The sequence below is a fragment of the Bos taurus genome, chromosome 13, assembly GCF_002263795.3.
Source record: "Bos taurus isolate L1 Dominette 01449 registration number 42190680 breed Hereford chromosome 13, ARS-UCD2.0, whole genome shotgun sequence".
Lineage (NCBI taxonomy): Eukaryota > Metazoa > Chordata > Mammalia > Artiodactyla > Bovidae > Bos > Bos taurus.
The window spans coordinates 55,096,015-55,110,181 of NC_037340.1; the positions used below are offsets into that span (position 1 = coordinate 55,096,015).

At 58.0% G+C, this 14,167-nt stretch overlaps 1 protein-coding gene across 9 annotated transcripts in view; it reads left to right on the forward strand.

Annotated features, from left to right (window-relative positions):
- Positions 1–1,737: 1,737 nt before the first annotated feature.
- The window catches only part of TAF4 (TATA-box binding protein associated factor 4), a 117,317-nt gene continuing 104,887 nt past the window's right edge, over positions 1,738–14,167 (forward strand). For 8 of the 9 annotated variants that reach the window (XR_009496944.1, XR_009496940.1, XR_009496943.1 and 5 more), the window contains exons 1-2: positions 1,738–2,044; positions 2,126–3,073. Coding sequence is in view for 3 of the 9 variants with exons in the window: in XM_059892985.1 (XP_059748968.1) it covers positions 1,798–2,044; positions 2,126–3,073 (1,195 nt within the window). In the remaining 6 variants the exon portion in view is untranslated. Of the gene's footprint in view, positions 3,074–14,167 lie in introns of all 9 variants that reach the window. The other variant, XM_002692259.5, reaches the window with a different exon arrangement.

A 14,167-nucleotide genomic window follows, 5' to 3' on the forward strand; every position in this document is an offset into this window, starting at 1 on the left:
CGTAGCACGGCTGTTACTCTTCTGTCCCGACTCCGATCTGGGTGTTCTGAGTGCAGACCACGGTGTACCTCTTTTTCCCACTACGGCACCCGGGGCCTGCTTTTGTTTGGCTCACTTAACATTTTCTGATGAGTTGTCAACATTAAAGATGAGATTTTACACAAATCCCCACATTTCTGCTCTTGCTCGCAAACCACATCGTCGGCCCCCGCTGGGCTCAAAGCGCGGTGGGGATGGGACCCAGGCACCCCGAGTTCAAGGTACCCCCCAGCCCAGGTTTGTTCCAGCACTTCTCTTTCCTGTGTTTTGGGTAGTCAGCTTTAGGTGCAAAATTCCGATTCTCTCTTTACAGGGCTTCCCCGACGCGGTCGCCCGGGAAGGCCCCTTCGCAGGCTCCAACCCCCGCGCTCATTGTCTGAACCCGCCCCGGGAGCTGGGCTCTCGGGGGCCAACGGCTCTTTTGTTAGGCGGGTAGAAAAGATCATTTGTGTGTCAACAGCTTCCCGCATTGTGCTGCGGGCCGTGTGACTGCGGCGCGGCCTATTCGGCCGGAGGCGCTTCTCTGGGTCTACCCCTCCCCCCCCCAACCCCCACCCAAAAGAGAAGAAACCACTAGACATGTCCTAGAATACCATCTTTCGGTGAAAAAAAAAACCAAAAACAAAAAACAAAAAACGCAGGAGAGAATTTCACGTGAATTCTTCCTACAGAGAAGGTGCTCGTAAGGTTATTTTAAATAACTTACTTCGTCCAAAGGACAGAACGGGAGATAAGGACCCCAGGAAGACCTCCAAGCTGGACGCTCCCTTTCCCTACGCAAGCTGCTGGTCCCAGCCGGCACCACCGTCTCACCCAGTGATCTACAGACACTCGAGGCCAGGGGCCGCGCCGCCGGAGGAGATGAGTCACTCTGGCGTGGCCTCGGGCGCCGACCCCTGCCCCGCCCCCGTCGCCCAAGCTGCGGACCTCACGGCGCGAGACGCCCGGTCTCGGGCGGACCGAGGCGCCGGTCCGGGGGGCAGGCCAGCGCTCGCCCCGCCCGGTGCCCCGAGCTTCGGGGCCTGCGCCCGCCCGGGAGCAATGGCGACGACGCCCAGGCTACCTCGCTGATCCGGCCCCCAAGCAATTCCCTCACGGGGTGCCGGGTTCCCGCGGGCTGCGGCGGCTTTAGCGCCGATATAGGCGTCCCCGCTCCCTCGCCCGTCCGCCCGCCCGCCCGCCCGCCCGGCGATCCCGTCAGCTCCGGCCGCAGCCATTTTGGAGCAAGCGGAGACAAAGAGCCAGTCATTGCTGCCGCCCCCACCAGGCCCCGGCCGCGGTCCCCGCCCGTCTTGTCCTCCGGGTCGTCGGCCTCTGGCCCGTCTGGCAACCTGGACCCCAACAACCCCGCCAGCCCAAGGACGCCCGGGCCCTTAGCCCACTAGCCCGCGACCCCCGGCCGCCCGCCCGCGCCCCGGCTTCTGCCGCTCGCAGCCATTGGCCGCGCCTTTTAAGCGCACGGCGCGGCCAATCGCGGGACGCCGGGCAGCCGGGCGGGGGGGTGCCACGGCCAATGGTGAGGCGCCGAGCGGCGGGCGGGGGCGGGCACGCCGCCGCGCCTGCGCACCGCGTTGCCACCGCCCTCCCCCCGCCCGGCCGCCCGCGCCCCCCGCCCGGCCGCCGCCCCCGCCCCGCCCGGCGCGCGCCGCCCCCCGCCCGCCCCCGCGGCCGCCCGCCCGCCCGCCCGCCCGCCCGCGCGGAGCCTCCTCCCCGCCCAGCGCCGGCCGAGCGGCGGCGGCGGCGGGCCGAGGAGGAAAGATGGCGGCGGGCTCGGATCTGCTGGACGAGGTCTTCTTCAACAGCGAGGTGGACGAGAAAGTGGTGAGCGACCTGGTGGGCTCGCTCGAGTCGCAGCTGGCGGCCAGCGCGGCCCACCACCACCACCTCGCGCCCCGCGCGCCCGAGGCGCGGGCCGCGGCCGCCGGCGCGCTCGGGAACCATGTCGGAGCCGGAGCCGTGCCGGCCGAGGGCGCGCCCGCAGCGGCGCCGGAGCCGCCCCCCGCAGGTAGAGCGCGGCGCGGCCTGAGCGCGGGCGGCCGCCGGCCGGGCCCGCGTCCTCACCGCGCCGCCCCGCTTGTCTCCGCAGGGCCCGCCGCGAAGCTGAACGCGCTCGAGGCCGGCGCGGGCGCCGGGGCCGGAGCCGGAGCGGGCTCCGCGGCCGGGGCCTGCCCGCCGGGGGCAGCGGCCGCGCCCGAGCCCGCCGCCAAGCCCGCCGCCCGCAACGGCCCGCCCGGCGGCCCCGGCGCCGCGCAAACTTTGAATGGGAGCGCCGCGCTGGGGAACTCGCTCCGCGCCGCCGCCGCACCTGCTGTCAGCCTGCTCCACAACGGGCCCGCGCCCGCGCCGCCGCCGCCCAAGCCTGCCGCCGCCACTGTCATCCAGACGCCGCCCTTCCTCGGCGCCCCCGCCGCGCCCGCGCCCCGCGCCCCCTCGCCCCCTGCGGCCCCTGCGCCCGCCGCGCCCCCTGCGCCCGCCGCGCCCGCCGCCGCCGCCCCGCCGCCGCCGCCGCCCGCGGCCGCCAGCCTGGCCCGGCCGCCCGGGCCCCCGGCCGGACCCCCGGCAGCCGCGCAGAACGGGGGCAGCGCCGCGCCCGCGCCCGCCCCCGCGCCCGCCCCGGCCCCGGCCCCCGCGCCGGCGCCCGCTCCGGCGCCCGCCGCCAACAGTCAGCCCGGGCCCGCCGCCGCGCCCGCGCAGGTGGCCAAGGCCGACTCGCCCAAGACCGCGCTGCAGCCGGCGCCCCAGCCGCCGCAGACCCTGGCGACCAGCTGCCCGGCCGGCGCGGGGTCCGGCATGATCCTCGGGCCAACTATGCAAGGGGCGCTGCCCGCCGCCGCCGGCCTCCCGCCGCCGACCCCGGGCACCCCCACCGGGCTGCCCAAGGGCTCGGCCAGTGCGGTGACCCAGAGCCTGCCCAGGACGCCCTCGGCCACCACCGGGGGGATCCGGGCCACGCTGACGCCCACGGTCCTCGCCCCACGCCTGCCGCAGCCGCCGCAGAACCCCACCAACATCCAGAACTTCCAGCTGCCCCCAGGTGAGTGGCCGCGCCGCCGAGCGACTGTGTGTGTTCCCCAGCCGGGAGTCCAGGAAGTTGTCGGGCTGGCAGGACGCGGAGGTCATGAGCTCTGCCGGTGCGTTTCTGCCCCGGTCCGGGCCGGTCCCGGGCCTGTATGTGCTCGAGTGTTGCGTGATGTGGCTGCGGGGGCCTCTTAGCTGTGCCGGGCTTGGCTTCTACTCTCCGCTTTACGTTGGGGAACTTTCTCTGTCGGGACTTCTGCCGAGTGGGCCCTCTCCTCTCCTCCTGGCCTTGTGTGTCCCTGCCCGGTGCCCCCACAGTGGACAGCAGTAGCAGCTGGCGCTCTGGGGACAACTTGCTGGGTTATTCACTCTGGGCCGGTGATTTCCCCATGCTTGGCTCTTCTCTCCCTGGTTTCTGGAATCAGGCATATGGTTTGTGTCCTCACTGAACTCTTCTGCTCTGTTACTGGGCTGGTCTGTGATTGGTGTCCCCTTCTGGTGGTCTAGGGACCCCCTTTCCCGGTGAGGTCAGGGGAGTGACGCCCCCTCCGTGAGGCTGGGCAAGCCTGCGTGGAAAGCATTTGCTCCCCTGCTGACACCAGGATGGCAGAGTTCCCAGGTGAGCTTGTAGGGATCCCGGGGCACACACCCTTCCTGGTCACAGCCCTTGCCTCATGCGGCTCCTGCAGTCGTTTTTCAGCACTTCCCGTAGTGGCCGTGTGGTTCTGCACGGAGTCCTCACTTGGGGGACGCCCGGCTACTTTGATTGTTACCGATGCGGTCAGCGGTGGGCTGGGGCTCCCTGGTCAGTGAGTCCTTTGGAGGTACAGATGGCGTAGGAGGACAGGCAGCGTCTCGGAACCCATCTTCTGTCCTCTGGGCAGCTTTTTAAGGCTTTCTAGGTCCCCATGGCATTAAGTGTGTCCCATTGCTTTCTTTCGGGCTTCCTGGGCAGAGAGAACCCCAGCACTGGAGGCTCCCAGTCTCTGCTTCCATCCCTGGCCTCGCCTGCGTGGACGCAGAGCGCTCCTCCCCTGCCGTGTAGTAACATGTGCTGGCGGCAGGAGTAGTGGAAACAGCACCGCCTGTGTGTGCGTCCCCTCGTGCTTTCTGAAGCAGCCGTTGGTCACCTTGAGAGGATTTCAGCGTCTTAGAAGGAAGGTCTTGCTTGTCACAGTGCCGTGAGGTTTGGAGCGGTGGCGGCACCTGGCAGGGATCTGATTTCACACCACTTCAGGGAGGAGGCAAGGTTCCAGCCAAGAGTGCTGTGTTTGGGGGTGGTCGTGAGGGCTGCCCTGCTCCCAGAAGGAGGTGATGTAAAATAGGTACCTGAGAGGTGCAGGGTGCCTCTTACAACACGCTTTGTTTTTGAGTTTGTAGGAGGGTTTCATTAAAGGTTCTGTTTTGCTCATTATGTGTATTTTGACCTTTTAGTGGAAAATATGTTTGATCTTTAGTGACGCTTAAAAAAGAGAAGTCATAGTGGTAGCAGGTTATGTAAAACGTCAAAATACTTTTCAGTTACTCATTAAAGTATCTTCTCAGTGGTCCTCAGCGCCTGCCCCACTCTTGGCCAGGACAGTTCCCTGCATGACGCTTTTGTTCTGAAAACTGTCAGTGAAGTTTGTGAGTCAGTGGAGCTGGTGAGGCTGGCGCTGTGCCCGGGGAGGAGGCCCCCCGGGGCACTCGTGTGATGCCTGTAGGTGTGGCGGTTTGGGGCTGACTGGATCCCCTCGCCTCTGCATAGGTGCAGCCTGCACTGCCTGCTGCCTTCTGGGGGAGGAAGCTGTGGTTCTGAAAGGGCGCCTCTGTCAGCTCTGTCATGATTGACCCTGGACGCACTTTCATCTCCTGTTCTACCGGCGGTGTTAAGGATGTCTGCATGTGACAAGTAGGCGACTCCTTGAAGAAAACTGTAAAAGCGCTGACTCTTTGCATGAGTTCTCATGAGTCTTTGCGGTAGTCCCGTGTGTGCGTGTGTGTGTGTGAGCAGAGAACAGCTCATGTTGACATTTGGGTGACAAATGTGGAGAGCTGTGCTTTAAAGGGGCCAAATGCTTTCTAGAAAATAAAAAACTCACATCCATTTCTTCATGCTTCCCCTACCCCCACAGTCGATCCACTAATTTGGAGCTCTGATTAATAAAAGCAGGAGCAGAAAAAGCATAGTTAAAACTATTATCAGTTTCCCACAACAAAGTACTTTCTTTTAAATAGTACAAATTAATTCTATAAATCAAAGTGAAAGATTATGAATATTCTAGTTACCTCATGTAATTGAGTGATCGGAAGATACTAAGTTCTACTTGAGGTCTCCTGTTTATTGAAAGCTGTCATCATAAAAATGTATAAAGCGGAGGTGGAATTAACTTGTGAAAATAGCTATCGCTTGGCTGATAATACACTCTGGTTAGTACTCAGGGGTTAGGGGTGGGCAGGGTTTTCAAAGCTACACATAGGTGTCAAGTGAAGTAACAAACTGTTGGCAATTGGAGTATGGGCGAGAGAGGCCTGCCCCGCCGTCAGGGGTGGTGGTGGAAACAGGGACAGAGGCTTCACTGAGTCCCTGAGGGCCGGCAGGCCTTGCGTGTCTCATCCTCCCAGCCCACCGTGAGCTCCTGTTGAATTTGGTTTCAGCAGATTCAGTTATGATGTCTTTGTCAGGATGGTTTTGTAAAGAGACGTTGATGTTATTATGATTAATTTACTTGTTTGAAGGTACCAGAGTCTCAGTTTTAATCTGCTGTGGGGAATATTGAGAACATGTAAGTCTTCAGAGAGATTGTTGCAGCAAAGGCGGTGGTCCCAAGAACAGTGAAGAGCACTAGTTAGTTCTGTACGGCTTAGAGTAGTCATAACATAAAAGTAATATTATGATTATGGTTGAAAGGAGAGAAAAGTGATATGACACCAAAATTATCATGTGCGCAAATGGTTTTAAGAGATCTTTTCAGATAGGTGTTACGTTAGAGATGCTCGTTTCTAAAGGTTATCTTTTCGTTGGCAAGTTTGCACTTTCAGTAGTGTGTGTCTCTGTCTGTTCTGCTTTCACGGAGAATTTGTCCTCCTGTGATGCTCAGGTTTGGCTGAAGTACAGTTCTCATTCCAGGAGAGAACGCCTTTCCTCCATACCCTGGCTTCGGGACGATTGCATGGGGCTGACTTAAGATAAGCAGTCTTGAGGTGGCTGCGCTTGGAAAGACGAGATCTAGGGTAGGGTTCCCATCCTTGGTGAATGGAACTGTTGGATGGTGGGGAAAGAGGAAGAGTCTGGGGGCCAACTGCTGTGTAGACTGGGTTGAGTTCCGGGATGGCGGACCCTGAGCAGGATGGTAGGGCTTGAGGCTCAGGATGTTCTGGTGGCCGACTTCTGCAGAAGTGTTTGGCACAAGGGATAGCCTTAGGTGTTTATATGTTGTCACTTGAGGGCACTCTTCACCTGGGACAGAATACATGGTTCTGGGGGCCTCCGTTTCCCCAGGTAGAAAGTGGGCTTGACCCTGTTGTGAAGGCTGTGAAACTGCATTGGGATGAACCGTGCACGTCTGTCAAGAGGTGTTTATTCACATGCTGTCTCAGCTCCCTGGCCTTTGTCATCAGCTTCAATCAGTACTTCCTATGGATGTAGCCGAGTCTACAGGATGGCTTTATTCCCATCAAAACTGCGCCCAGATGGGATAGGTTCTCAGCACCCAGGGAGCCTGGTTCTGATGCTCTGCTCAGCGACAGAAGAGGTGATGTCTCTGAGTCACTTCCCCACTGCCAGCTTTGGGGAGGCCCTCAGTGGACAACAGGTGGTCCCTGCTCCTCGCTCTCTGCCCCACCTTCTGTCCTGGCTGTCCCTATCTCTTTAGTGTGGACATAGCTGTCTTGGTGATGTGGTCTGGGATGATGTCCCATGCCCATGTGGGTGTCTTTGGACTGATGATCCTCACATTTTAGCAGCAACCAGGAAAGGTACCCCCAGGCCTTCTGGGGATGTCTCTTCCCACTGCTCACTGTGCTCCAGGGCAGTGAACCCTGCCCTAGTCATGGAGTCACCAGAGTCTGAGAAGTTTGACAACAGTCAGTCCTGCTGCAGGAGGGGTGAGCCCTTATCTCTTAGGGCTCTGGAAGGAAGCATTGAGGAAGATGGTCTTCTGGCTGGTGGGTGGCCATCCTGTCTCCCTGGACTGTGGGGGTGGAGCCTGGGCTCCTCAGATACCTTCACAGTTGCTGACCGGTGGGCTCTGGGCCCCCAGCGATGGGGTGGGATCAGACAGGACTGGCCGGTTCTGCCCTGCCCTAGCTCAGGAGGTGGCAGTGGGAGAAAGCAGTAGGGGCGGGTGCACCTGTTTGTTTCTTTGAAATCGTAATGACGGTGGTTCTGACGTGCTTCTTGAGCCCATTGCAGTGTGTAAATGTAAGCTTTCCTCATCTTAAGTGATAGGTCTGAGGAAAGCTTTTTTATAAATCACTAGTTGCGTGTGAGTTGATCAAAACATAATTAAAACTGTTTTTGAAAATCTTGAAGCAGAGATTTGAAAGGACTCTGGAGAAACTTGCCTGAGCTTTGGGGTAATTTGCATCGTTCTCAGAAGCACTTTTCCTGGTCTTCAAGTTGATAACGAGCAGGAGACTCAGGTTTTCCAGGTTGTCTTGACTGACTGAGTTGCTGCTTGGGGCTCTCACCTCTGAGATTTGTCTTTGGCTGGAGGTTGGCAGCCTATTATTTAATCAGGCTTTTGATAGTAACAGGACAAACTGAGAAAGAAAAACAAGGGAGAGGGGAGCTGTCTGCAACAGGACCCTCCGTCCTGCGTGCTGTGTGCCTGGCAGGTGACTGCGTTGCGCTGTTTCGTTTCGGGCCTGAGGGGTCATGGCTCCTGGTCTGTAAATTACAAACACTGCACTTCAGACCATCTTAGAATAATTGCTCTTTAACGCCGAGTGAAATAGATTAAGTGCTATAAAATTATGTTTGAAAATTGGAAACTTTGTATTTCTAGGATAGGGCCATGCAAGCTTTAAATTAACAGTTTTGAATTTTACATATCCTCAAATAGCTATGCCAAGAAATTAAAACCTTCAGAAGACAAAATTGTCCACAATTTAGATTCCTCCCTTGCTCCCAGGTTGAGAAGCGCATGGATGCCACACCTGTTTCTTGTCTGGCTGCCCGCCTGGCTGCGCTGCTGCTTGGGGGTGGGTGGAGGCCGTGCGTGGGTGGAAGGGGGAGCCCCCCACCCTCCCAGCGTGGGCTTCCTGATGGACGTGACGCAGGCCTGTGAGCGCAGAGCCCCTCTGCAGCCCTGTGGGCCTGTGAAGCTGGGTCGGACATTTGTCCTTCCCTCCCGAAGTTAGAGCCTGGATGGGACCTTTCTTTGTTTTCCATGTGGCCTGGGAGGATGGGACATGCCTGCTGATGTTGAGCCCCAAACTTGGGAGGTACGTGACCAGGTGAAGAGGAGGGTGCAGGGGGTTGGTGCTGATGCTGGGGAACCTGTGTCCTGGAGGGCTTGGTATCATCTGAGTATCGTCCCGCTCCAGAGATGGGGAAATCCTAAAACAGTTCTTCAAATTGGATGTTGGATTTCACAACTTGGGGGCAAGTGGTAAGAAGGTTCTACCTCGTGAGTGACTTGTTTTGGGGGTTAGTGGCCTGAGTGGACACTGAATGGACAGGGCAGGACTCAGAGACCTCAGCCCCCTCCCCAGTGCTGGGCATGGCCGGCCTGCTGGTCAGGCAGAAAGAGGCCGGTGGGGTCAGCAAGGAGGCCGTGGGCTTTGGGGAGGAAGTGTATACTGTGCTTACACCTGAGTCTCGGGGTCGGGGGGAGAAGGCAGCTTTTCTGCTCTTTGTGCTGAAGTACGTGGACAGCCACTCAGGAAAGGTGTTTAAAGGAGTTTATACAGCTCTCACAGTGGGCTCATAGACATGAAGTTTATTCAGATGGACGCCAGGCGTTAGTGAGCTTGGCACGAAAGAGACAGGCCTGTGTCGAGCCTGTTTGATCTTGTAAAAATGCTGTAAAATAGTAGCGTCGTACGTATCAAGGTGACGATTCTAAGAGTTAAAAAGGAATATGTTCTTGATTTTTTAAAAATAAATATGTTATACAAATTGTTGGTCACTTGAAAATGATTTCTTTACCCACCTGTTTTTTCAGATCATAAAATTAGTTTTATTCATTATAGGAAGTTTGGAAAGAAAGGGAAAGTGTAAGGAGGGAAAAAGACGTCACTTATAACCTCACTTGTCAGCCAGGTCTCATTTTGGCGATGTCATCTCAGCCCGTGTTGGGTGCAGAAGTGCTTCTAACTTTTGCAGAACCGGGGTCACCCCATAAGGGCCACCTTCTCCTGCCTGTTTTGGGTTGGCTCCCACCCCTCGGTGGTCTTTGACGTTCCCTTTGTCCACCTGGTGCCCCTTTGCCTCGGGCCAGCACTTCATCTCAGCGCCGTGACACCTGCGGTGCTCATGTCCACTGGTCATCATGGCCGTCCCGTGTCCACTCTGTGTGCGCCTGCTGTGCTGAACATTTTCAAGTCTTTGATACTGGTGTCCTTTGAAGGACTCAACTGTTTATGCTTTTAAAACCGTGGTGTTTAGAAACGTGGCCAAAATGTGACTTTTTAGAAACCAGCGGTGTTCTAAAGATTTTCTTTAGCAAGTTGTATCTGGTTTCATGTCTGGATTGTTAAACCATGTGAGGGTAATTAAGCCCTTGGTTGATGGAGGTGTTGGTGGAGACCGTGTCCTGCTTTCCAGGCATGGACTGAGCCAGTGAGCCAGGCTGCTGTGGATGCCAGCTGGAGGCTGGGGCCCCAGACCCACAGAGCCCCTGCTGTTGGGGGCTTGGTTTTGCGGGTTTCTCACCCCAGGTTGATGGAGTGGACAAGGGACCAGAAGGCCTTCCGAGCAGGCAGTTGAGGCCTGGGTGGTGAGAAGGGAGCTGCATGCTGCCGGGTACCTGGCTTCAGGAGAGGAAGGGGCCAGTGCAGGGACTTAAGAGCAGGTCAGGGAGGAGAGCCCAAGTTGGGGGAGCCATGGGAACTGGCTGGGGGCCGGCTGGTCACAGAGCTGTGCATTCAGAAGTGCTAGGGGTTGAGTTGATCCCAGGGTTCTCAGCAGGGTGGTGGTTGGATCTGAGCTGTGTATGGGAGCACTTTCTGTGTGTGGGATACAGGGGTGAGGTAGGTAGAGGCAGCTTGGCCAGCAGGGGTTGGTGGTGGCCAGGGCAGCATCCAGGCCTACGCAGGTAGTCGGGCCTGGGACGCCAGTGTCGACACGGAGCATGGTGGACCTACTGATAGTTTGGAGGTCAGGGGTAAGGACAGGGCATCCTGGGGGGAGTGAGGTTGGGGACTGTGGTGGCATGAAAGAAGGTGGAACATTCCCTGGGGGCCAGTGGCGGTGGGCACAAGTGTGCTTGTTTGGACATGTTAAATTTGAGATGCCTGTTTGTGGAGGAAACGGAGGGAGTTGAATATAAGCAGAAGATTGAGGGAGAGGTCGGAAGAGGTCAGAATTTGGGAGTCGTGGTGTTTGATGAAATTTTTCGTCGTGGGGTCACCCCCACGGGAGCCTCAGTGCAGATCCAGAGAGAGAGGGCTACCTTCTGGGAGAAGGTGGAGAGGGGCAGACCCTGTTAGGCAGAGGGTGAGGAGGAAGGGGGGTGTCTGAATGCTGCCAGCCCTTCTGGGGAGAGTATTTTGTGATGTTGGACCTTGTCACTGGGGAAGTGCTGTCCACTGGCCTCCCTGCCTTATTATGAAGACCCTTTAGAATGAATGTCAGTGCTCTCCTTGTGGGGCTCGAGTCAGTGAGCCCAGGTGTGTGCAGTCCTTGACTCCTGCCACATGCCAATGGGTAGGCATCTGTAGGTCTTCAGGGGCCTGTCCGTTTCTGGAGCTGATGGTCCCCTGCAGATGACCTCCTTTGAAGATGCTGAGACTGGAGGTGAGTCGCTTTTCAAGGACCTAATGGCCACTTACCAAGGGGCTGGGCATCCAGGGTGCTGCCCTCCTTACAGTACGCCCTCTGGGCTGTGCCCACTGGAGAGGTTGGTGTTTGGGACCAGGCTTTGTGCAGGGAAAGTCCGCATGTGGAGAGGCTGTCCCATGGAGCATGCTCGCCTCCTGTCTGGAGAGCAGGTGTGGCAGGGCGTGGAGTGCCCGGCTGTGGGCTTCTCCTGGTGCCAGGAACTGTGCTCCATGGTCCTGGCTTTGAAAGGCCCCTCACAGCCCCTGCAAGTGCTCTGGTTGAGGCCACCCTGCTGACTGGGAGGGTGAGCGGTCAGGAGGCACCCTGGCCTCGAGGGGCAGAGGCCGTGGCTCCTCCGGCTGGGCCCTGAAGGCATAGAGCTGTCTCGGTGGACAGTCAGTGGCCCTGTTCGTGGCCCTGCAGGCCAGGTTGGTGGTTCCAGAGCTTGGCCGCTCATCGATCAGCAAGCATGAACTGAGCACCAAGTTCAAGTCCGACCTGGTGCTGAAGCAGGACTGTCCTGCCCTCAGGGATGGGCGGGGAATGGCTGAACCTCTGCAGGTCAGTGGGGGTGGGGCGAGTGGAACGTCATTTCTGAGTTGCCGTGTCATTAGTCACTCCCTCCCTTGGTGTAATTTCTCAAAATAGGCTTTCTGCCTGTTCTGTTCAGTTCTGGATGCACCGCAGTTCCCTCTGCTGCTTTGGACTGATTAGATAACAAGTCAGGTTTCATGCCGCTTAGTGACGTGTTTTGCAGTTAAACTCAGTTCAGAATGTCCACCTTGAAAGTCCTCGGGTGATGAAGACAGCCTCCAGCTGGGCCACGGGAATGATGGGCAAAGAGCTGGTTAGGGATCGTGTGGGTCCAGGCAAGGCTGCCAGCCTCTGTGTGCCTTGGCAGCCTGGCCTGGGCCCTCGTGGGCCGACGGCTTTCCTTCCACGCTGAGCAGTTGGGAAACCACACGCCTCTGTGAATGTCTCTGAGGCTGCGCTTGGGGGTAGTGTTGGCTTGGTGACCTTGGGGACTGCCGGCCTGCTGGGGACCTGCCACCCTAGAGAGAAGTGTCCTGTCCCGGCCTAGCCTAAGCAAGGTGAGACAGGCCGTGCGGAGACGCGTGGGCACAAGCAGAGCTGAGCATCTGGGCTCCATTCCCTGGGTCAGCACGGTTGGCCAGCACGAGTACCCCGTGTGCAGGGAGAGGGGGGCCCAGGGTGAGCCCACTTCCATGGCTGTGCAGGGACACTGCTGGGATCAGTGTGTTCCCCCCTGTCGTGTGTCGTGTGTTCCTTTACTTGAGGGCAGTTGTCCAGAGGATGGGCTTTAACCCTCTGAAGGTGTGGCTTCTGAACCCCGGCCCCCAGCAGAGCAGGCCCTTCCTCAGGACCATGGGTCTCTCCCTGAGGCTTGTCTCGAAGAGCCGCAGCCAGCAGGGCAGGTGTTCTGAGTCTGTGTAGGTGGGACTTCCTGGGAATTACCCCTGGGGCTCATCAGTGAAGCAGGGCACCTGGGCCTTGCTCTGCCTCGACTTCCGCATTGGCATGGCGCTCATGTGGGGAGTCCCGGAGACCTGGGGTGTTTGTGGACAGTCCATTGTTTAGCAGACTGGCCGAAACTTCAGGAAGCATTGGTTGAGACAGAAACCAGTGGAGGGCAGGATGTGTGTTTGGATATGAGGTGTGTAGAGTTGAATTAGTCACAGTCTCCGGTCGTTTACCAGTTAAATAATCACCTGTGACAACCCTGGCAGGACACCTGGGTCCCTGCCTGCCTCCCGTGTACCTGTCGGGATCCTACCTCCCCAGCCGCAGCAGCCCGTGTCCCCACTTGTGGTCACCACACCCTCGTTTTCCCCTCCTACCCGCTTGGGGCACCTTGCTATATGTAGCCGAACCATGTGTTGGATTTTGTTGTCACTCTGTAGGGAGAGCCGTGCCGTGGGCCATTTTCTGGGACCTTGGGTGTTATGGTGCAGGGGTGCTCCTCCTGTAGGGTGGGTGGTGTTTTGTTGCATGGGGACCCTTGCCCCGGTCTCCAGTAGGGGAGCAGGGGACACAGGCCTGTTGTGAGAGGAGTTGTCATCCAGGAAGCATTGCCACTTCCCAGCAGCGTGTGGGACATCCTGCGAGCAGGCCAGTGACTCCCTTAGGAAAGGCACGTGCTTGGTTCCAGAAGTTTGAGTTTGGGTCGTCTACCATATGAGTGTGAGTCAGGAAGTGGCTTCAGGGCTGGGACCTAGAAAGGTGTTCTTAAAAGGGGGATTGCTCTTCACACCACAGGGACGGTGTGCTCACCTGGTTTGGGGGAGGGTAGGATAGCCGGGAGAAGAGAAGCTGCCAGAGACGGGTTCTGGGTGTTGTGACCCCTGGAGGGTGAAACAGGTGGAGTCCTCGAAGGATGCTGTGGAGGAGAGAGGGCAGCATGCGTTCCAGCCAGTGGACTGCCAGGGGATTCCTGCAACCTCCTGTCCATCTACTCTCTCCTCCTCTTGTGAGCTTAGTACCTCTTAGGTTCCTTTACTCTTGGTTTAGAGGGTCTTGGTATGGGAGGAGATTGTTCCACTATCAGCCAGTCACTCAGAGGCTGTTTCGCAGGTGGGGTTTGGGGCTCTACCCTGGACTGTCCAGTTCAGTTCAGTTCAGTCGCTCAGACGAGTCTGACTCTTTGCGACCCTATGAATTGCAGCATACCAGGCCTCCCTGTCTATCACCAACTGCCAGAGTTTACTCAAACTCATGTCCATCAAGTCGGTGATGCCATCCAGCCATCTCATCCTCTGTTGTCCCCTTCTCCTCCTGCCCCCAATCCCTCCCAGCATCAGAGTCTTTTCCAATGAGTCAACTCTTCGCATGAGGTGGCCAAAGTATTGGAGTTTCAGCTTTAGCATCAGTCCTTCCAGTGAACACCCAGGACTGATCTCCTTCAGAATGGACTGGTTGGATCTCCTTGCAGTCCAAGGGACTCTCAAGAGTCTTCTCCAACACCACAGTTCAGAAGCATCAATTCTTCGGTGCTCGGCTTTCTTCACAGTCCAACTCTCAGCAAAGAAGTACAGAAGGCAAACTAGCACACGGAGAGACGCTCCGCATAGTATGTCATCAGGGAAACCCCAATCAAAGCAACGAGATGCTACCACACTCCACACA